The sequence below is a fragment of the Nanorana parkeri genome, unplaced genomic scaffold, assembly GCF_000935625.1.
Source record: "Nanorana parkeri isolate BGI_ZX_2015 unplaced genomic scaffold, ASM93562v1 scaffold530, whole genome shotgun sequence".
Lineage (NCBI taxonomy): Eukaryota > Metazoa > Chordata > Amphibia > Anura > Dicroglossidae > Nanorana > Nanorana parkeri.
This window is the reverse complement of record NW_017306798.1, coordinates 751,470-773,994: the sequence shown is the minus strand read 5'-3', so window position 1 is coordinate 773,994 and position 22,525 is coordinate 751,470. Positions and strand designations below refer to the sequence as shown.

The window sequence follows — 22,525 nt, the reverse complement described above, 5'->3', positions numbered from 1 at the left end:
CAGCAGGGTTGTTGAAGGAAGCACAGATCCACACAATGTAGCAGAAACAGTGGCGTCACAAGGGGGGTGCTGGGGGTGCGCCCCGCACCCGGGTGCCACCATTGGAGGGGTGACACCAAAATGACTCACAGTCATTTTGGTGTCACCCCCCTCTGAAAAGTCGGGCGCTCGGTCATGGACTGAACGCCCGACAGTATCAGGAGAGAGGAGAGTACCCGGCGGCATACCTTATCCCGCCGGGTGACTGTTCCCTCCTCTCTCTGCGGGCGTCCATCACCAAGATGGCCGCCGGCAGGTATCAGAATACTGCCGCGCATGCGCAGTGACGTCTCGGCGGGGTGACACTCGGTTACCGCTCTGGGTGTCACCCAGTCTCGGGACGTCCCTGAGCAGAAGCAGGGAGATTCTTGCACTGTAAGTCCCTTAGGTACAGCTTTCCCTCCAGCAAGGAAAAGAGTGAGCAGCACAGTAATGACATCACCAAATCTAACTTCAAATCTGCTAAGACAGTCAGAGACAGCAGTGCCTTAGGTGATCTCACTGCAGCATTTCTAGATGTTTCCTATAACATAATACATTATGGAGCTCAGGCCTACTTAATGTAGGGATGCCATTGCACTTCTTGATATTGGGGGGCTATGCCTACAAAGCCTAGGCATCTGATCACTGCACAAGGTGGAATCAGCCAGTGGCGTCACGCGGGGGGTGCGGCTCGCACCCAGGTGACACCAAAATGACTGTCCTTTTGGTGTCACCCCCACTAAAAAGACCGGCACTCGGTCACAGACCGAGAGCCCGACAGTGTCAGGAGAGATGAGGGGACCTGCGGCATACTTCATCCTGCCGGGTGAACGTCCCCTCCTCTTTCTGCCGGCGTCCATCACTAAGATGGCCGCCTGCAGGCGTCAATCAGATGGCCGCACATGCGCGATGTGACGTCTTCTCATGCTTGGGGAGAACTTCCCTTTGCAGCTGAGTGCCTCTTCCTGTAGTGCTGGCTCAGGTTGTGAACCTACACACAGACACCATGTATCCATTCCAGAGACAAGGCAGTCTGCTGCAAAACGGAAGTTCTACCCACCATGAGAACAGACTCAGATTTAAAAGGAAGAGCAGCAAAGAGAAGGGAAACTACCATGGATTACAGTAAGGCGCACATTACACTATTGTTTTATGTTAAAAAAATCTGAGGGTTTAATGTCACTTTAAAGAATACATTTCATACTTACCAGTCTGGTGAGCCGCGAGTAGATAATTCAGAGCTCCAGGCGCTGCTTCTATCCGACACTTCCGGGTGTGTAGACTAGAGACACGAAGCTTTGGATGCGTTACTCATTGGCTGCCGTGGTTCTTCTTACTGGCCCTACCTCACTACCGCCCTTCTGCCCCCTTTTAGAGTACTCGAATGTAGGGCAGCCATGAGGGCAGCGGGGTGTTATTTTAATCCCGTGTCCACTTTAAGAGCCATTCCTTTTGCTCCGATCCGTTTTCTAGGTCGTCACTTTTGCAGCTCCCCTGTTTAGAGCTACCGCGTTTTTCCCTAAATCCAGCCGGTGCCGTCATCCGTCACCCGGCAGCGTTAAAATACAAATGCGCTCCTACAAATTGTTACACTTAAACTTTTGTACCGGGCATTAAACCGCCATAAGCGGAAAACGAGATAGCGCCGTTGCTGCCATATATCAGAGGAAACCTCGCACGCTGGCGGCTTATTACGGATGCACAAAGCCCCAGCAGAAAAAACCTGCTTACCATCAATGTTAAATAATTTAAGGCGAGACGGAAGCATAAAGATTATAATGGCCGCTTCGCCTGAAAAAAGAACCCTTCCTGTGCGTATAAATCCCGTCCGTATTTCAGCAGCGCGATTCCTTTAGGGGAGAGGATTTGTGGCGTCGATGTTGATGGAGGGAGTAGTGTAATCGCGGTTATTAAATGTCATATTTCTCCATCGCTAAGCATTGTACTCAATCAGAATCTTTACTGCACTCTAGACGGCAATGAAATAAACAACCTTCTCTTCCCTTACTTCTCATTCTCTCTCCCTCCCGATTTTTGTGTGCTGTTTTTCTTGTACAAATCCTGTCATTTAGATTTCGGTGCCTTTTTTATATAGCTCGCCGTTTATACACTCGCTTTAATTGGGTACGCCCGCTCGTTAACAGGACCCATGTGGCTGCAACTCGGTACATACAGCGTGCTGCGGACATGGTCAACGTGCTCAGTTGTTGTTTGATCAAAGACTAGAATGGTAAAAGTGCTGTGTTTATAAAGAAAAGGGCAAAAAAACGAAATCTTCCAATGAGCACTTTGTTAAAATGTGGCCACGCGAAGTTTGGGAGGTCTGTAGCTATTGACTCTGCAGACAGTTGGCGACTTCTGCGCACTGTGCGCTTCAGCATGCGCTGACCCCGCTCTGTCATGTGACGTGGCCGACCACTTCCTGGCTGAGTTGCTGTTGTTCCCAGTTGCTTCCACTTTGTTATAATCCCAGTAACAGGTGACCGCGGAATATTTAGTAGCCAGTAAATGTCACGGATGGACTTATTGCGCAGGTGACAACCTATCACGGTACCACGCTTGTAGTCACTGAGCTCCTGAGAGCGACCCTTTCTTTCACCAATGTCTGTAGAAGCGTCTGCATGCCGAGGTGCGTCATCCTATACACCGGGGGCCATGGGTGGGGTGTCCCAATACTTTTAGCAATATAGTGTATGTATGAGTCCGTCTGGACCAAAATTCCCCAAGGAACATTTCAATAAAATGCAAGGTCCGCCCAAACTTCCCAGGCCCCGCTCCCTTTTCAAATCACTTACTGTTGGTGGGTGTAAAATGTACCCCCATCTTCCAAGGTGAGTTAAGTATAAATCTAACTTTTTTCCTTGCAGGTCCATTTTACTCCTACTAACAAGGTGTTTTGTGAAGGTGGAGGCCCGGACAGTGTAAGCAGACCTTGCTATTTAAAGGAGAACTATGAGGGGAGTGCTTTTCACTCCCCTCATAGTTATAGCCGACCTGTGACAATGAGACTGTCACAGGTCGGCTCAGTAGATCGGGAGGTGAGCGATTATATACCGGCGTTCGCTCACCTCTCGATCCTGTCGTGACAGGGGAGGGGCTGGATTCCCCCTTCCCGCTCCGATCCGCCAGCGCTGACTGGAGGAACGGACGGGGGAAGGGGCGGGTACAGCTGGCTCTGCCTCTAGATAGGCAGAGCCAGCTGTCACTCACGCAGCTGGGCGGATCTCGACATCGATGTCGGGATCCGCTCCGGCTGCGGCGTCTCAGTATACCGCGAGCTGTAGCTTGCTAGTTTGTGTCCTCCCGTTACCCTAAGGAGAACTATGGGGAAAAACACTAACCCCATAGTTCTCCTTTAAAGAAGAACTCTGTGCAGACATTTTATTAACCCTTGCTGTGGGGCTACCCATTGGCTGCTCGTTTTTGCCTAGTGTAAAAAAAAAGTTATATTCACCTAAGTTTCCGAGCTGGCTGGCTCAGAATGAATAGAGACGAGGACACCGTGGAACATAACATTCTTGCAGCGGGGGAGGAGACGGGCTGGAGAGAGTGCTGCTGGATCGGGTGAGTACAACGTTTTTGACCCTAGGCAACTATGAGCAGTTAACCCTTGCAGGGCGAGGGTAGTCCCACTGCAAGGGTTAATAGCCTTAGATTGTTAGTTCATTCAGGATGCGGAACCAATGTGAATAGTCCTCAGTAAAGTACTGCGGACCATCTGTTTTGTATAAATAACTTCAATAAGAAAAGTCTCCGCTATGATTATGTCCTAGTCTGGGTACCGTGGTGGTGCAGAGAATTCTTTTTTAAAATGCTCATCCTTTGCTTCTCTCCCCCTCCCCCCAGCGTCTGCTGCTGCAGGATCTTCACGACACGCACTTGTGTAACACGCTGCTGGTGGCCGAGAGCGAGGAGGATATCTGGAAGAGCGAAAGTCCTTATGCAACGTACCGACAGAGAATGCTTGTGGGCGAAGGTGATCATTATCTCATTAGCCAGAAATGCTGTATAACATTGGACCGGGGCCAGTACACTGAGAGCTGCAGGTGTGAGCTCGATCCAATCCCCGGCAGTAATGTTCAGTCTGAGATGACGACACCGAGGTTTGTAGTAATAGAAATAATAAACAGGCAGTAAAGAGATCTTTATTGGCAGCCTGTAGGATGGTTGTACTGAGATGGGTTTCGAGCACATCTCCCTCGTTCGGAGACTGGGTCGCAGGATCGAATAAGCTCATCTCTTGTGAAAAATAACGTATGTGCAGCAAGGGGTATCCAAGACATAAACCTTGGCATGGTCTACATCAAGGGTAGGCTTCTGGGAGCATGCCCCCCCATCACTCGCCCTTAGGACTTTTGTTCTTTTTTATCCCTGAGGGGTGTCCATAAATGGGTCCATTCTTTGATAACTGCTATTCCTATGTTTTGAAGATGTTTCACATAGCTTAACCAACCACCAAACAGAGGTCTGGACTGGCAGCATGCTGGGAATCCCCATTTAGGGTTCTCTGGGACCAGCAGGACAGAGGAATAGACTGACGGATTATATTTGCAGGCTTGCTTGTTTTAGCTGAATTTCTTGGTTTGTCAGCATCATCCTCTCACTTCCTGTGAGCCCAACTGTCGTGAACACGCCCCCAGCAGCGTGTCATCACTCAGCCTGGACTCACAATACTACTCTGCGACTTTCACAATATTATAAATGTGAAAGATGTCACCAGCACACCGAAGATCCTTTTGGAATCACCAAATGCTCATTTTATTGAACAAGTTGTCAGAGTGGATACAAGTGCTTTTCGGGACCTCGCAGGGTCCCTTCATCAGGCTGATGACAGTCGGTGCTGAAGCCCGATGAAGGGACCCTGCGAGGTTCCGAAAGCGCTTGTATCCATTCTGACAATGGTGATTCCAAAAGGATCTTTGGTGTGCTGGTGACATCTTTCACATTTATTCCTGGTTGCATGACCCCCCCCTCATCACTCGCCCTCAGGACCTTTGGTCTTGCTCATCCCTGGGTGACACTGAGGGGTGTCAGGAAATGGATCCCTTCTTTGAAAACTGCTATGCCTGTGTTTTGAACATGTTTCATATAGCTTAACCAACCACCAAGCAGAGGTCTTGGCTGGCAGAATGCTGAGAATCCCCATGTTGGGTTCTCTGGGACCCGCAAGAGAGGGGAATAGACTGATGGATTATATTTGCAGGCTTCCTTGGTTTATTTGGATTTCTTGGTTGAGTCAACCCCGCAGTTATAGCGGGAGAAGGAGGAGACAATTGATCACGAGTCAAGCTGGGAGAAGTATACTGTATGCTCCATACTGGAATAGAGCATACCGTATACATCTTTCAGCTCGACTCACGATCAAGTGACTCCTTGATCAGAGGTGCAATTAGGAGGCTAATGAGAGACCAACTTTCAGCACCGGAGCAGGTCCAGGAAAAAGGGAAAGGAGATTTGGCAACCTTCAGGAGTTTATTAAAGCACATTGCACCCTAAAAAAGAAACAAAAGGCACCTTAATTTCACCATTATCATTGACTCCAATTTCACAGGAATTTCTTGACATTCCCCAAAATTTCATGGACATGAAAAATCTCAGTTTTGCTCATCTCCAGCAGAAGCATTTCCGGTCTCTACCCTACGTTCCAGTATGTAGGGCTGCAACCCCACAGTTACAGCGGGCGGAAAAGGAGTCACTTGATCGCGATTCAAGCTGAAAGAAGGAAACTGCTTGCTCCATTCCAGTATTGGCACACAGTTTAGTTGGTCTCTCATTAGCCTCCTAATTGCAGCTCTGATCAAGGAGTCACTTGATCGTGAGTCAAGCTTAAAGATGTATACGGTATGCTCTATTCCAGTATGGAGCACACAGTATACTTCTTTCAGCTTGACTTGCGATCAAGTGACTCCTCTTTCTCACGCTGTAACTGCGGGGTTGACTCACCCAAGTTCCTCGCATCGCCTTTCACCATCTCGTGGAGTCACCAGGCGGCCCAACAAAGTACTGATGGGGGGTCATAATAATCTGGCCACTCAGTGTATAATCCATCAGTCTATTCCCCTCTTCTGCTGATCCCAGAGAACCCTAAATGGGGGATTCTCAGCATGCTGCCAGCCAAGACCTCTGTTTAGTGGGTGATTAAGCTGAAACATCTTCAAAACATAGGTATAGCAGTTATCAAAGAAGGAACCCATTTACTGACACCCTTCATGACCAAAGGTCCTGAGGGCGAGTGATCAGGGGGCATGCTTAATGTATCTGCACCTAAAGAAATAGATTGGGGATAGTTTTACGTTAGGAAGAGAGATAGAATTATACAAGATATATAAAAGTATCAGTTTGAATATTCTCAGTGAAACAGGGTAAGTGCACGTTCAATACAGTTTAGTTCCATTCATATTATCAGACAAGTTTGCAGGTGTTTCCCAGCATGCTTCTCCTCAGTGTGCAAACCCAGGATAACTGCTGCTTGGTGTCTGTAAAAATAGAAAAGTAGCAGCAATACCTTTTTAATCCGGAGCTGTACTTCTTCTCCAGCACTAGAATGCACCATTTTTTGGGGTTTAATGACAGTCAGCATCATCTAATCACTTCCTGTGAGCCCAGCTGTCATGAACACCTCCCGCGGTGTGTCATCACTTAGCCTGGGCTCAAATTACTACTCTGACTTTCACAATATTATGTCAGCACTGAGGACGGACAAGTGACGTCACCAAACCGAACTGAAGACTGAAAGATAAAGGTATTCATAGGGTGCTTTTTAAAAGAATAGGTCGCTGGAGGCTTCCGGGAGCCCTGATTGGTTAGAGCACATACAGGCCTTCTTGTACTAGACGAAGGCAAGAAATTATAATTTTTGGCTCCTGGATTTGAATTGCCCACATAAGAGGAACGACATACAATATATATTTTTTATTTGATTATTGACTTTGTGTTCCTGGCTTGTGATTCTTGATTGTGTCATCCTTTTAACGGGCCGGCAGATTTCCCTGGAGAAGAGAGTTACCAGCCGCGAGATTACCTGGCAGCCACCATGCAGTTCATTCCGGGACACTTTGCCTGCGATACAGTATGGAGCACCGTTATACACATCCACCCGCGCCTTAAAATGGGGCCCAATATGGGGGTTTCCAGAGGTAAATCTTAAGAATCAAATTGTTTATTACTGTTTAAAGAAGAATTTTTATTAACCCTTACTCACCACACCGCAAGGCTTAACTGCTCGTTTTAGTCTAGGGAGGGCAATAAAAAAAGTTCTTGGAGCCGGCTTGCTCTTAGAGCGGTCCTTCCAGCCTCGCTCCCCCTCCACTGCAGCAGTTTAAGGACCCGTAGGTCATCACTTTCTATACACTGTGTATTGGATGTGATGACACCAAGGGATAGAACATCACTGGAGTGTAGGAGGGGAGAGGCAGTAGCTACCGTTGCACTTCCATGCATGAAAGATACTGTAGGTCCTGAACTATTATTAACAATTCAGCGTTCACCTCGGTCCCTTGTGGTGCACTATAGCACACGGTACATGTGCATTGCAATGCATCTAAAGTGTAATATTGTTAGATACTCCCTTGTAACCAGTGCAGCAAGACAGCTTGTCAGAGTCTTCCTGGCTAGGCCTAACAAGCTGCAAAGCCAACTTGCTCATTGGATCTGCGACAGATAAATGTAAGACTGGGGAGGGACACTACAACATACGTCGGACTGCACCAAAGGTATAAAGTCCATGTGTAGCCAAAACCTTTTTTTCTTTTCTTTTCGATGGTGTAGGGAAGGACAGAATAAAATAGACTTGATAGGTTTTAACCAGTGATGCATCCATACCGTTTTCTCAGTATGGAGTACGAGTACCAATACTTTGCTTTCAGTACTCGCCAGTACCGATACCGGTGCTTCCGCTGATATGGAGCCGGCTTCCCGGGCAATCAGGAAGCCGGGCGGTGGGTAATGACATGCCGCACGGCTTCCTGATTGCCCGGGAAGGCGGCTCCATGTTGTTTGGCTGGCTTGATTGCGATTGGCCGGGAAACCGGCTTCCCAGCCAATTAGCATTGAGCTTGCTTCCCAGCCAATCAGGAAGCCGGGCGGCAAGTAATGACCCGCCTCCTGGCTTTCTGATTGGCCGGGAGGCTGGCTCCATGCTGATTCCAGCTAATCAGCAAGGACCTAGCTGTTCGGGCAGCTCGATGCTGATTGGCCAGGAGGCCAGCTAATCAGCAAGGACCTGGCTCGATGCTGATTGGCCTGGAAGCCGGCTTCACGGCCTGTCAGCGTGGAGCCGGCTTCCTGGTGAATCAGGAGTCCGGGAGGCAGGTCATTACTCACCGCCAAGCTTCCTGATCGCACGGGACGCTGGCTCCATGTTCCCCTACGACACCGATACCTTCCACGATAAGCTCCGGTGATACTCGGTATCGGTGCAGCTCTAGTTTTAACCGTTCCCTACTCTATTCAAAATCAGTTTTTCCTATAGATACACCTAAAGAATGAATGGCAATGAACCGCAACACACACAATATACAGTACATTGCAGTAACGTGCTATGGTGTGAATGAGCCTAGAGGGCTATAATTCTCTAGGAAAGTCAGCATTTCACAATCCCTATAGAGGAAAACCCTGACGGCTTTTTTTTTTTTCTACAGCTATCCAATCCTTGCGCTCCGTGCTCAATGCTTTCTCCGTAGTCAACAGAAAGAACATGTTCGTCTATCAGGAGCGTGCCACCAAATCCGTTTTCTACCTCCGGTGCGTGTTTTTATAGTGATGGTGTTCTGATGCTTCTGGCCGGGCCTAGCTGTGGGCATTACAAGTCCTTCCGTGCACTCAGAACTGTGAGAATGTGCTTATACGTCTAAATGGATTACTCCTTTCTCTCCACTCACAGGCTGTCTGAGACCTCTGGAAACGGCCGGCTGTGGGACATGGATTTGTCTCAGTCGTTGTCTCGGTCCTTGGCTCTGTCTCGTAGTCAGGAGCCAATTTTCTCAGAAGATCTGATGGTAAGCAGTCAGGTAATTAAAGCGGACCTTCCGACTCTTCCTTGACATTGCTTAATCTCATTGTTTGACCTCTCGGTTATCCAGATTGCATGTCGTTTTGCATTATTTTATTTTTACTTCTTTGATGCTTTGTGCCTCATTTATCGGCTAGAGAGAATGATGTTGGATGTATTGGGTGTGCATGTACGAGAACTGGAGTGGATCCTCTAGTCTGGAGTCCAGTGTGGGCTGCTGTGCTGTGACGGAGCTCTATCCATACGTGCATTGCTTGTGCAGCTCCCTCGCGGGCCCCATAGAGGTGTCGGGAGCCAGAATGTGACGTCACTACGGTCCAGGCACCACTACAGGGCATGCAAAGGGAGCTGTACAAGCAATGCACGTATGGATGGAGCTCCCACGAGCCCATTCCCCCAGCCCACCCCACCTCACCCAACCTCACCCCACCCAACCTCACCCCACCTTACCCCACCCCACCTCAAGCTGACACGGCACCAGGCAGAATATTTTGAATGGTTTTGGTGTTGCGCTAGGGAGAGGCTGAGGAGCCTCTTGGAAATGGGAAAAGCAGGTAGCGACCCACTGAACACGTGGTCGCAACCCACTTTTGGGTCACGACCCAGCAGTTGAGGACCAAGGATCTAGTGGAAAGTCACTAAGTTTGCACGTCGGCATAGTAACAACAACACATGCGCCACTAATGGACCCTAGCGGGGTATCATTTTGTTTACATGTTGCGGCTATGGCAACGTGCAAACCAAATGATTCCCCACTAGAGCATTGGGTGCATTGGTTCGGGATTGGCAGCACTCCCAGCTCTTTAGTACGAAATCAGTTTGCGCGTTGCCATAGTAACTGCAACGTAAGCTCTGCGGGATTGACGGCGCTTAGATTGCTTCTACTATAGCAACAACTAAACCAAATGATCCTGCTTGAGCGTTGGGTGACCATGCTTGGGGTTGGCACAGCCAAGTTCACCGAAATGCAAGATAAGGTAAGCCTGTGTGGAAGGGTAAATATGTTATTATGCAGTTGCCATGTAAGGAAATGTTTTAACTTTGCCTCTTTCGACTTTTTAGAGTTTAGTTGACGTTGAATTGTTGGGTTTCGTGACTGTTCATCTTCTGATTGGTTGATTTTCATTCCATCCTGGTTTTATAGGGAAGCCGGCTGTCTTTGGACCTGTCCTCTCGAAATTCTGACTCCTCCAGGCCAGTGGGGCAGATGGACAAACATATCTTACTGCAGGTGCATGGAGTGGGAGAAGCAGGTATGTATCATTAAAAACTATTTTGTGATGAGTCTGACACCACCTTCCAGCACTTATGGGACAAGAGCCAATCATTTCTACTGACTGTGGTCTTCCACTATTCCTCTGTCCTTTTGTGAAATGTCATTCAGAGTGCAGAAGATAGACTTTGCTGGATGAGGTTTAATGACACTTCTGTCCTTTATGTAGGCTCTGAGATCACGGATGATTTGGTGAAGGTCCTCAGGAAGCGTCTGGATGAGGCCACGCTGGACATCATCACCGTTATGCTGCAGAGGAATTGTAAACTGACCCCAGCAGATGTGGAGGTGAGAAGAGAGTTAGAATAAGATGATGAAAGGATCCTTATGCCCAGACAGACGCAAACAAAAACACTAGATGTTCAGAGCTTTGTGGACATACACTGAGTGGCCGGATTATTATATACACCGAGTGGCCGGATTATTATATACACTGAGTGGCCGGATTATTATATACACTGAGTGGCCGGATTATTATATACACTGAGTGGCCGGATTATTATATACACTGAGTGGCCGGATTATTATATACACTGAGTGGCCGGATTATTATATACACTGAGTGGCCGGATTATTATATACACTGAGTGGCCGGATTATTATATACTTTGTTGAAGGGTTTAAAGACCGGACTGTCAGCCGAAAATCTGGGTCTGAACGTGCGAATTGTGGCCGTCAGCGACTAGTCAATGTTAGGGCAGAACGGGGGAGGGGCAAGACTGGTACAAGACAACAGAAGGGCAACAGTGCAGTGTCAGATTCCTCGCATCACCTCTCACCATCTCGTGGAGTCACGAGGCGGCCCAACCAAGTACTGATGGGGGGGGTCATAATAATCTGGCCACTCAGTGTATATGAGCTTGTTGGACATCCCATTCCAAAACCGTGCCCATTAATATAGATGCCTCCCCTTCCGTTTGCGTTTATAACGTTCCTCACTCCTCTGAGAAGACATTTCACAGGATTTTGGGGTGTCTAGTGGAATCTGTGCCCGTGAGGTCAGGTACTGACGTGGGATGAGAAGACCCGGCTCGCATGCTTTATTCCTATTCACCCGAAAGGTATTCAGTAGGGTTGAGGTCAGGGCCTTGTGCAGGCCACTTGACATTCTCCACACCAAGCTGGTCACACCATGACTTTATGGAGTTGGCTTTGTACACAGGGGCGCAGTCATGCCTGAACAGAAAAGGACCTTCCCCAAACTGTTTCCACAAGGCTGGAGGCACACAATTGTCCAAAATGTATTTGTATGCTGGAGCATTTACAGAACCTTCACTGAAAACTACTGAGTTTATGTGGATTTAGTGCTGTTCTATATCACACTCAAAGCCCAGAGATGTGATTTATTACAAGAATTGTTTGATGAAATGTATAGTTTGTCTTTAACATGAACTTGATCTGGCTTAAAAAGTACTTTTTTTTATGTAAGTACTTAATGTTCTGGAGTGTGGCACCTTGTATTGCCTGCATGTACCTGTGTTACTTTTTCACATGATGCTTAAGTCTATGTGAAGCCCCTTGGATTCTAGGTCAGGACTGTACATGGGGCCACAACTTCCGCCCAAGCTGAGATTGACGGGTAACCCCATGTATAGCCCAGACCTAGGATTCAGGTGGCCTCCACAGGGACAGATGGATTTGATGGATTTGTAGGCGAAGTCAAATACTTGCATGCACCACAAAGTCCCTGTACTTCATCACTCTTTTTACCCTAAAAAGTTGAAGGCCAGGTCAGGTTCAAACCTGCTTATCTTTCTTCTACAGTTCATCCAGCCCCGGGGAACTCCACCGACAGAAGTGCTGCTGTTCACCATCCCTCAGACTTCTCTACCGTGTCTCCAGGCTATGGCCTACTACTTACGCCAGAACCTGCTCATCTTCCTCCATACGCCAAAATATACAGACAGCAATGGAGAACACCACTTCCAGGTGGGGGCGCTGTAATGATGCACAGATGCGGCATTGCACAAGATAGTCCAGGTTTTTGATTCTTAACGGTTATATATTAACAGAATTTCCATAAATTAAAGGAGAACTGTGGGGTTAGGGCTTTTCCCCATAGTTCTCCTAAGGGTCACAGAGAACACAAACTAGCGTCCTCCCGTCACTCAAAGCTCAGTATACCGCGATCTACAGCTCGCGGTATACTGAGACGCCGCAGCCGGGACAGATCCAGACATTACTGTCTGGATCAACCACGCTGCGTGATTGACAGCTGGCTCTGCCTATCAAGAGGCAGAACTAGCTGTGCCCGCCCCCTCCCCACGTCCGTTCCTCCAGTCAGCGCTGGAGGATCGGAGAGGGGAGGGGGGGGAGCCATGACTGACAGTAACGGCTCTCTGCAAGGAGATGAACTAGAAGTGAGCGAGCGACGGTATGTGTTCGCTCACTTCCCGATCTACTAAGCCGACCACTGACAGTCTCATTGTCACAGGTTGGCTCAGATTATGAGGCTGAGTGAAAATCCCTCCCCTCATAATTCTCCTTTAACAATTAGTAATGCAATGCAAGACGGTTGTTATAGCCTTTGCTGGGTCAGTACTAGGTGCTGGGGCTCTGGATGGTGTTTGTGCCAAGGTATCAGATGTCATTCCTCCACTGGTATAATTAGTCTGTGCCTCTAGGTAGTATCTCACGGGTGCATTACCCAGAATATTTGATACTAATTCACTGTATTTCTTGTAGCATTATTACCACAGCACCCTGCCCGAGCTGGACCTGTTCCTGTACAACAAGCCAGGGGGACAAGGTACAGGAGGGAAAGGTAAGGGCCAACATCATATACGGTGCGAGTTTTTAGAAAGATACATCATCGTGCACTAAATTGTTTGATGTCTACGTCTGGGAAACCCTGATTTTTTGTCTGTTAAATATACGATTTGAAAGTGTTTTTATATAGACAGATAAATATTAGATAAGTGCAAAAAATGCCCGTTGATCCTGCCAGAATGATTGTGAGCCGATAGCTTCTTTTTCTCGTCGGTGCTGTACACAATATAAGTTACATTGTTTCCCAGCTATCTCTGAGGACTACTGAACACGGTCCCTCTGTTATGACCTGCCCTGGGGAAGCCTTTCACAACCAGGGTGCTGTGGCAGAGGGGATTCTGATGTTGAAGGGGGGGATTCTTATGTGAAAGGGGGGGGGGCTCCTGATGTAAAAGGGGGGGCTCCTGATGTAAAAAGGGGGGATTCTTATGTGAAAGGAGGGCTCTGATGGGAAAGGCGGCTCCTAATGTGAATTAGGGGAACACTGATGTGGAAGGAGGGGGCTTCTAAAGTGAAAAGGGGCTCCTACTATGAGAAGGGATGTGAGGGCGTGAAAGTAAGGGCTTCTAAAGGGAAGGCTCCTGATGTAAAGGGGTAGTCTGATGTTAAGTGGAGGCTCTGATATTAGGGGATTTCTAATGTGAACGGGGGAATCTGACCTTAAGGCCTGGTTCACACCTGTACGTTTTGTAGCGCGTTCAACGCTCTACAAAACGCTCAAACATGAAAATCCCATTGTTTTCTATGGGTATGGTTCACACCTTGCCGTATTTCTGCCCGTCTGAACGCGCTACGAAACGACCTACGCCTAAAAAGGTACATGAGCTTCTTTGCTGCGTTTTTGTCGCGCGTTTCCATTGGGATACAGCCAAGTATCCCTCGGAAACCGCTGTAAAAACGCGCGTCACGAAACGTGCGACAAACGCGCATATTCGATACGCCCCAATTAAAATTCCATACGAGACCCCTATCTAGGATAAGGGTCTGGTATGGATTTTGGAAGGACCACATGTAATTTTTTACATTTATGTTTTTTACATTTTAGACTGGTCTGCCTCCAGATTTTGGCATACATTTAAAGGGTGCCATGCATAGGCGTGTGCACAGGGTGTGCCACGTGTGCCTAGGCACACCCTAATGGCCCTGTGCGCGACACTGAAACAGCTACAGGGGGTGCTGTGTTTTTAGTCACTGAGCCAGTGGGGAGATCACAAAGATCTATCTGTGACCGACTCAGCTATACAGAGCGCAGCAGCACTTGCCACTTTTATTCCTCACATAACAGCCACGGTCCTCGGTGCCTGGGAAGCTGCGAGGGAGCATGGCCAAAGCTTCCCATCCAATCAGGAAGCCGGGTCACATGATCACTTGCCAGGCTCCCTGGTTCATTACTGGACCCCTGCTGGAAGAGGTAAGGGACAGTTGAAGAGATGGGAATCCGGGATGCCTCAGGTCTGTGTGTGTATATTTGTATATGGTCTCTTTGATAACTTTACAACACCATGGAGTGGTAATAATAAGCACATATCTTTTCCCTCCAGGTATCGCCTGCATAGCTCTCTCCTTTGTGGATCAGCATGGCGCCCTGGTGACACAGGCTTATGGCGAGAGGACCGGTCCACCTCTTGTGTGTCCCTCTACGACTTCCCACCTACTAAGCGTCAGCACATTCGAGTCTCTAACTAAAGTCAGCAAGTTTACACCGGGCCCCGCCACCGACACCTCAGGTAGACTCTCTGGGTTTGATGGCCCTGTGGCTTTCAATGTGATCTCTGCCTTATTTATATAATTCTCCCTCTCCTCTTTCAGCGCCTCTGACCTTGGTGCGCTTCGATGTTTGGGAGAAAGGGAACATTAGCTCCTCACAGTTATCCGAGCGGCTCGCCAACTCATTGCGTCATGCACTCTGTGATGTCATCATTGAATTCCACATCTTGCAGATGCCCCTGTGTGTGGACCTGGTCAGCGCAGCAGAACAGGAAGTGTCCATGAATGGTAAAAGAAGACAAAACGCCTTTTCTTTAATCTGATTTTAAATGTTGAATCTTGTGTGTGATCTATTTTTCCTTTATGTTCACAGGAAAGGCACCCTCCCAATCGCTACCTGATATAAAGGGCTTGGCACAGTCATCGAACAGGTCTCGCCCATCTCCAGTGCAGCTTCCGCCGTCAACCTCCCCATCCAGCACAGATCCAAGTACTCCGCCCAGCAAGTCCGGGCGCAGAAGTTTTTGGGATATGCTGGTAAGGAAAAAGAATAGAGTTGGGCTGCCGAAACTCACCCCAATGCAGGTTTTACAGGACCTGGAGCATTTTTGTCAACACAGAGCATCACAACGTACAGTTGTTTCCCATTTGTGCATTGTGTTTCACTTAAACTTATGTTCCTTATTGTGCACTGGCTGTATCAGGATGCCATTCATTATGAACAGTGCCGTTTTGTGCGTTGATATGTGTTGCACTAACGTGTTTTAGCACTTGGTTCCACACTGCACAGATGTGAAATGAGCCTCAAACTGTTTTCACTGCAAAAACCCTAAACCCCAAAAATAAACTCACTCCGTGCCAGTATACAGAGTAGTTACATCTCCAATAGACCATCTGAGGTTCTAAATACAAACAGGGAATCTCAGTCTATTATCTCCTGACATAGACACACACAAGGATGGCCATAACGACCAGCCATTACTTGTAGTTCTGTAGCGTCTGCATTAGGAAGTTTGCGATGCGTGAAATAGATTTTTGTAGTAGCCATTTAAATACCATTACGGAGTAACAATAATAGTTGAGTTGAGAAAATCGCACTGCAGTCTCCTCTGTAGTATTATTTGTCAGGGAATTCACTGGAGAGTATAATCGCCCTCTTAAGCAGTCTTGAGTAAGGTAAACTGAGGAAAGTCCTGGAGTGTCAAGCCAATGACCTCCTGTGTCTTCAAATTCAGAACGGGTCCTCTGTGTCAAACCCGTTTCCCTCCCGAGTGTATACTGAGGAGAAAAAAGCGTTCAGCGCCTCGGCCCTCTCCTTGTCGTTTGTGACTAGCTTCCCGCTTCCATCCTTTATTGGGCCTATCTGCTCCTTTCTCACCTTTTTACTGTTAATATATTGGTAACATTTTTTGGGGTTCTTTTTACTATCTGCGGCGATATGCTTTTCGCACTCAGTTTTAGCTGCCCGGATTTCTAGTTTGCATTTTTTGTTACAAAAGTGTGATCGACGTTGTCCCAACAGCAAGTTTCTTGCTCAAAGTAATAATCTATGTATTATTATTATTTGAGCAATCCAAAATACAGGTAGGGATGAGCCTGGGCTTGGTGTGAACCCAAAATACCATACAGTCACTCACACTCTGTTAGTGGATAGCAGTCAATCTTTTTTATTGACTGAACATGATGTCACATACACAAAGCCCTTGATGGGATCTACTACATTTTGGTGTGAACCCAAGTCGCCTGAGTTCACCCAAGCCTGCTCAAAACTGTTACCGCCAGCCCCTCTTCCCAGCCCAATCAGGTGTGGAGAGGCGTATATTCCGCCCCGCACCTATACACTATTCACAAAGGGCCGAAGAATACCCCTGACGCCACTGGTTGAGCGGGGAGAGGGTAGTGTTGGTTACAGTTTTGAGCCAGCTTGGGTGCACTGGACTTGCACCAAGCCAAGGCTCATCTCTAAATACAGGAAAGTGTGCTGCCGTTGTGCCATCAAATGCCTAATGTTTGCACTCAGGCACAAGATTCAGTTACTTCTATTAACACTATATGGCCTAAAGTTTGTGGATGCCAGACCAATACATCTAGCTTGTTGGACATCTCATACCAAAACCATGGGCATCAATGTAGAGTTGGTCCCACTTTTGAGGTTATAACAACATCCACGTCTCTGGGAAGCAGTTCCACCAGATTTTGGAGTCGGTGGGAATTTGTGCCCGTTGGTGAGGTCAGGTACTGATATTGGATGAGAAGACCTAACTCACAATCAGAGTTCCAATTCATTCCAATGGTGTTCAGTAGGGTTGAGGTCAGGACTCTGTGCAGGACTCTCGAGTTCCTCCATACCAGACTGGCCAGACCATGTCTTTATGGAGCTGGCTTTGTGCACAGGACACAAATATGCTGGAACAGAAAAGGACCTTCACCAAACTGTTATCACAAGGTTGTACAAGAAGAATTGTCAAAATATATACACTGAGTGGCCAGATTATTATGACCACCCCATCAGTACTTAGTTGGGCCGCCTCGTGACTCCACGAGATGATGAAAGGTGAATCTGACACTGCACTGTTGCTCTTCTGTTGTCTTGTACCAGTCTTGCCCCCCTGAACAAACTGCATAGCCTTTTCAATTGTTGACGCGTTTCAGAGGACACGCTTCCTTCCTCAGAACCAATGGATGAGATCTCTGTGACTCTGTGTCACCCAGACACCCCAAAATCCTGTGGAAAGTCTTCTCAGAGGAGTGAGGAATGTTATAAACGCAAACGGAAGGGCAGGCATCTATATTAATGGGCACGGTTTTGGAATGGGATGTCCAACAAGCTCATATACACTGAGTGGCCAGATTATTGTGACCACCCCATCAGTACTTCCTTGGGCCGCCTCGTGACTCCACGAGATGTTGAAAGGTGATGCGAGGAATCTGACACGGCACTTTGTATATAATAATCCGGCCACTCGGTGTATATAATAATCCGGCCACTCGGTGTATATAATAATCCGGCCACTCGGTGTATATAATAATCCGGCCACTCGGTGTATATAATAATCCGGCCACTCGGTGTATATAATAATCCGGCCACTCAGTGTATGTATACTATAGTATTAACACCTAAATCTGTCCACATACATTTGATAGGGGCTGATGGTCAGGTTTCCACCTACTTTTGGCCACATTGTACATCCGAAAGGTTGGTACTCTGTTAGGTCAGATTAGAGCAACACATAAGGCATCGGTTTCTGCATGAATTTGCAATTGTATGCAGTTGTGTCCTCAAACCAGTATAGTTGTCCTTTAAATAAATTCCCTTTTGGTAGCTGCAAGTCCCAGCGTCAGGGATTCTTCTTAGCTTGTGTACCGTTTATTACAGTGTTCCACCTTAGATTGTAAGCTCCTTGAGGGCAGGGACTGATGTGAATGTGCAACTATGTAAAGTGCTGCGTGAATTGTCGGCGCTATATAAAATACCTGAAATAAATACTTGTTCAGAAATCAATGTGCTAGTTACCCTCGGGGGCCACATTTATAAAGCGGCAGTATGATCTAACAGCTGCTTTCGAGATCGGCACATTTATATAACGCAGCAATGGGCTTTACACATGTACATTACCCGCCACTTGCTTTGGGACTCTGAAGCAATATCTTCCAAAAACAAATCAAGGCAACTGGACTTGCTGTATTTTTTCTTGAAGACGTTTTGCAAGTCCAGTTGCCTTGATTTGTTCTTTACAGATTTACATGGCCTGGCTGAATGAGAACCTTCACAGGCAGGAAGAAAAAGTGCTGGGCAAAGTAGATGCTGGTCACATGACCCGTCAGTCATGTGACTGGCTTCTTCCCAAGTCACAGAGTGTTCTCAGCGTAATGCAGTGAGCACGCTGTGGGGTACCATAGACTCCTCAGCATGGCCCATGTAAACTGCGAGTGGTAATGTGAAGCAAACTCCGCCGTGTCCTGCAGAGAACGAATATCGGTATCCAGCCCCTCCTACGAACAGGCTGTCTTTCTTCCTCTGTTCGATAGACACATTTCCTATTTGCATCTGTCGTCATCTCTAATTTCAGAGCAAACCAGACAATGCAGAGTTGGGCCCCCCGAAAACCACAGACGACATTGTCAGCGAACGCACAGAGGAGCCGAGGACGAGGCGGAGACATAAGACGGAGAGCCTTAAAGCGCCCTGTTATTCAGACCGGCCTGGGATCAGCTTGGAGCATGCGCAGAGGTGTCTTATCTGAACTGTCTGCTGTAGTGTAATCCATAACGTTCTGTCATTACCAACCCCAGTGACATCATTTTATCTACGCAGGAAACGCCAGGCTCAGCTAGAGGAGGGCGACGTGGGTACCCTGCACCCTTTATATAGTCACACCTGCCTGCAGTGGATGAACTTTATGAATCAGCTCGGTATGTCTCAGTCCAATGTGCTGCCATTTTTCTGCCCCAAAAGCCAAGTTTAGCCACAACTGAAAATAATTTTTAGTGGTTTTGTATATATTTTTTTATGTTTAGACTTTCTATTTTAGTCAGGTCAATATTAAATATTTGATAGTCTCATTTTCACCCAGAAGGTGGCGCTCTCGTCTCCCTGATGCATATTTCCGAGGCTATAACGCTCTGCTTTGCTGACATTTTTTGTTTGTTTTACAGACAATAGTTCAAGCTGAATTTTACATAATCAACTCTATGACCCCGTTCACACTGAGCTTTTTCAGCGCTGATTTGAGCCGAGCGACTTTAAGAGACATTGAGCTACAGCGCACATATTGTCGCGCTATGTAGCGCTACTTTTGGCATGGACTTCGTAGCTGCTACATTGGGCTGTATCCAATCAAAAGCGGTCTTGATGTCACATAATTCCTTTTCATGTTTATGTCCCTGCTTATATTTCTGTGCAAAAAGTGACACTTCTGTAGTGCGACAATGTAGCGCAGCAAAATCGCTGGTACTGTGCGACATTGAGCTACACCATTGAAGTCTATTGGGGCCAAATCGCACGAAATCCGATGAAAAATGGGTCATGTTCAAGCGACAACAAGCTACAGGTGACATTGAGCTGTGAGATGTGAACAGCTCCATTGAAATGCATTGGACGAGCTACATTGAGCTGATGTTTGAGCGATTTTTTTAGCTGAAATCTCGCGATTTTATTGCAAATACAGTCACATGAATGAAAATGGCTATTTTCATTCATGTGACTATATTTGCAATACCGTATTTGCCGGCGTATAAGGCGAGTTTTTAGACTTAAAAACATCCCCCGAAAATCGGGGGTCGTCTTATACGCTTATGCGTCTTATGCGCTGAGCCAATCACGGCAGGCTTTGTATTGATGAATACAAAGCCTGTATTAATGAATACAAAGCCTGCCGTGATTGGCTCAGCGCGGTATACTGTATGTAGCCGAAGCTAGCGTACGTACAGTATTACCGCACATCCAGCGGGCTGGCAGATTAGCCTCCCTGGCGGTCTGATGATTTTATTTCAATTTTTTTGTTCTATTTTTTATTTTTATTTTTTAACTTTTAAAATGGCCACCGGTTCCGCCCCCCCCCCTGCGACGCGGACGCTCGCAAGGGACGGAAGACGGAGGACACAGCGGGGATCGTGGACAAGGTAAGAGACTGTAATCCCGAGTGTGGCTCGGGGGTTACCGCTTATGGTACTGAAAATTAACCCTGCACTCGGGAATACCGCCAAGGAGGTTAGTGGGTGCATTTAAACATTATGTTGGGCTATACTCGTCTTATACGACGATTATAGCCCAAAACATATGTTTTAACAGGAAAAAGTAGGGGGTCGTCTTATACGCCGGCAAATACGGTAAATTATATATTTTCTTTGCATTTTGGAGTGCTGGTGACCTATCTCCACATCTCTGGGGTTCTGCACGGTGCCATCCATAGTGGTCACTACGAGCACCTACCTAATCTACACTGGTTACAACGCTGTATGGTGACAGACATTCTCTCCCCCATCTGAGGTCACTCCACCCACTGACGCTGTTCACACAATGGTCCTAATCATAGGAGGTCGCGATTGACGGAGTGAATCTCTGGCATCAGTAAAGCTTGTTGTGGTTTAGTGAGAAATGCAGTGGAGTGCGTATATGTTTTTTATGAAATGGGATAATGTTATATAATTGCAGGAACTAGATCCCATCATACCAGAGAAACAACAAATAAATAACGTTTGACTGTTTATTTAATAAAATCCTCTTGATATACTTTATATTTCTGTATTCACGATCAGGTTGCCCGTCTGTCCAGCTGTGTTCGGTGCACACCATTTCCCGATTCCTGCTTCCCTCCATTCTGACCGAACTCTTCGGTATCATCACTTCCCTGGCCAGCGACACCAGTGTCCGGGTGTTTGAAAAAATCACGTAAGTCTTCACATATAATTAAATCCTACATTTTTATTAGCAGTTACCTGGGCTGTTGCTTTTTAAAGGAGAACTATGGGGTTAAGTCTTTTCCCCATAGTTCTCCTTAGGGTAACGGGAGGACTCAAACTAGCGTCCTCCCATCACCCTAGGCTACAGCTCGCGGTATACTGAGACGCCGCAGCTGAAGCGGATCCCGACAATTGTGCCGGGATCCGCCCAGCTGCGTGACTGACAGCTGGCTCTGCCTATCTAAAGGCAGAGCCAGCTGTACCCGCCCCCTCCCCCGTCTGTTCCACCAGTCAGCGCTGGCGGATCGGAGCGGGGAGGGGGGAATCCAGCCCCTCCCCTGTCACGGCAGAGAGCCGTGACAGGATCGAGAGGTGAGCGAACGCCGGTATGTGTTCGCTCACTTCCCGATCTACTGAGCCGACCTGTGACAGTCTCATTGTCACAGGTCGGCTAGAACTATGAAATGAGTGAAAATCACCCCCCCCTCATAGTTCTCCTTTAATTGAGCTGCTGTAAAGATCGCTACTCCGGGTTTCCGGTTTTTGGGTGGCTATGTTGCCTTGTAGTCCTGCTGTAGTGACCCTTCCCGTCCAGAGCTATAGCTGAATATCCCTACACTGTGCCAGTCAGCACAAACAGACGGCCCCGGAGCTTAGCATGGCAAGCCATTCCCCTGCTCCCACTCCACCCTCTTCTAAGCTAATTGATTGACAGCAGATGGAGACTGCACCGTCCCTTGTAACCTGTGATGCACTCCGCACGCATGCTCCCTGACCGGAGCCAGCAGTTTTAAAAGTTAGAAACTGTAAGTGCTTAAGAACAATATAAATACTAAATTTGGAAATGTTGATTTGGTTTACCTGAATGTAATTGATCGTTTATTACTACTTTAAACCAGCTCTGTGGTTGTTGACGATTTACACTACACATGTAAATGTCATCATCTTAAAAGCAATCTGTGGCCAGGCTATAGACATTCAAGTATTTGCACATTCTTAACAAGCAGACAATTAGCTATTGGCTATAAATCAAGCCCTCACTGACCTCTCTTGATGTATGCACTGTGGAGCAATTCATCCATAAGGTTCATAATAGAGCACCTGATTCCCCTCCTCCCAGTGCACCTGCTCTGGGTTTTTACATTAGAAGGCTGCCAAATGACTGCTGGTAGAGAGAACAGAAGGACTAAGGGCCCAGTCACACCATATCCAGTGCGTTCCACGGCGGTCCGGGCCCGGAACGCACTGGATTGCATAGATCAGGCTGGGCTGTGTTCTGGGAAGGGAGGGTGCATGGCGGTGCAATTCATGTCAGTGGCACCGCAGGCATGCCACCCCCCCCC

The 22,525-nt window shown here is 47.5% G+C and overlaps 1 protein-coding gene across 1 annotated transcript in view; it reads left to right on the top strand.

Annotated features, from left to right (window-relative positions):
* Positions 1-22,525, top strand: part of SZT2 (seizure threshold 2 homolog (mouse)) — a 141,358-nt gene that overhangs the window by 73,251 nt on the left and 45,582 nt on the right. The window contains exons 43-56 of the mRNA XM_018561561.1: positions 3,868-3,997; positions 7,005-7,157; positions 8,661-8,763; positions 8,903-9,017; positions 10,176-10,284; positions 10,474-10,592; positions 12,069-12,233; positions 12,990-13,068; positions 14,615-14,800; positions 14,883-15,068; positions 15,154-15,317; positions 18,851-19,011; positions 19,096-19,193; positions 21,039-21,171. Of these exons, the coding sequence (XP_018417063.1) occupies positions 3,868-3,997; positions 7,005-7,157; positions 8,661-8,763; positions 8,903-9,017; positions 10,176-10,284; positions 10,474-10,592; positions 12,069-12,233; positions 12,990-13,068; positions 14,615-14,800; positions 14,883-15,068; positions 15,154-15,317; positions 18,851-19,011; positions 19,096-19,193; positions 21,039-21,171 (1,901 nt within the window). The remainder of the gene's footprint in view (positions 1-3,867; positions 3,998-7,004; positions 7,158-8,660; positions 8,764-8,902; positions 9,018-10,175; positions 10,285-10,473; positions 10,593-12,068; positions 12,234-12,989; positions 13,069-14,614; positions 14,801-14,882; positions 15,069-15,153; positions 15,318-18,850; positions 19,012-19,095; positions 19,194-21,038; positions 21,172-22,525) is intronic.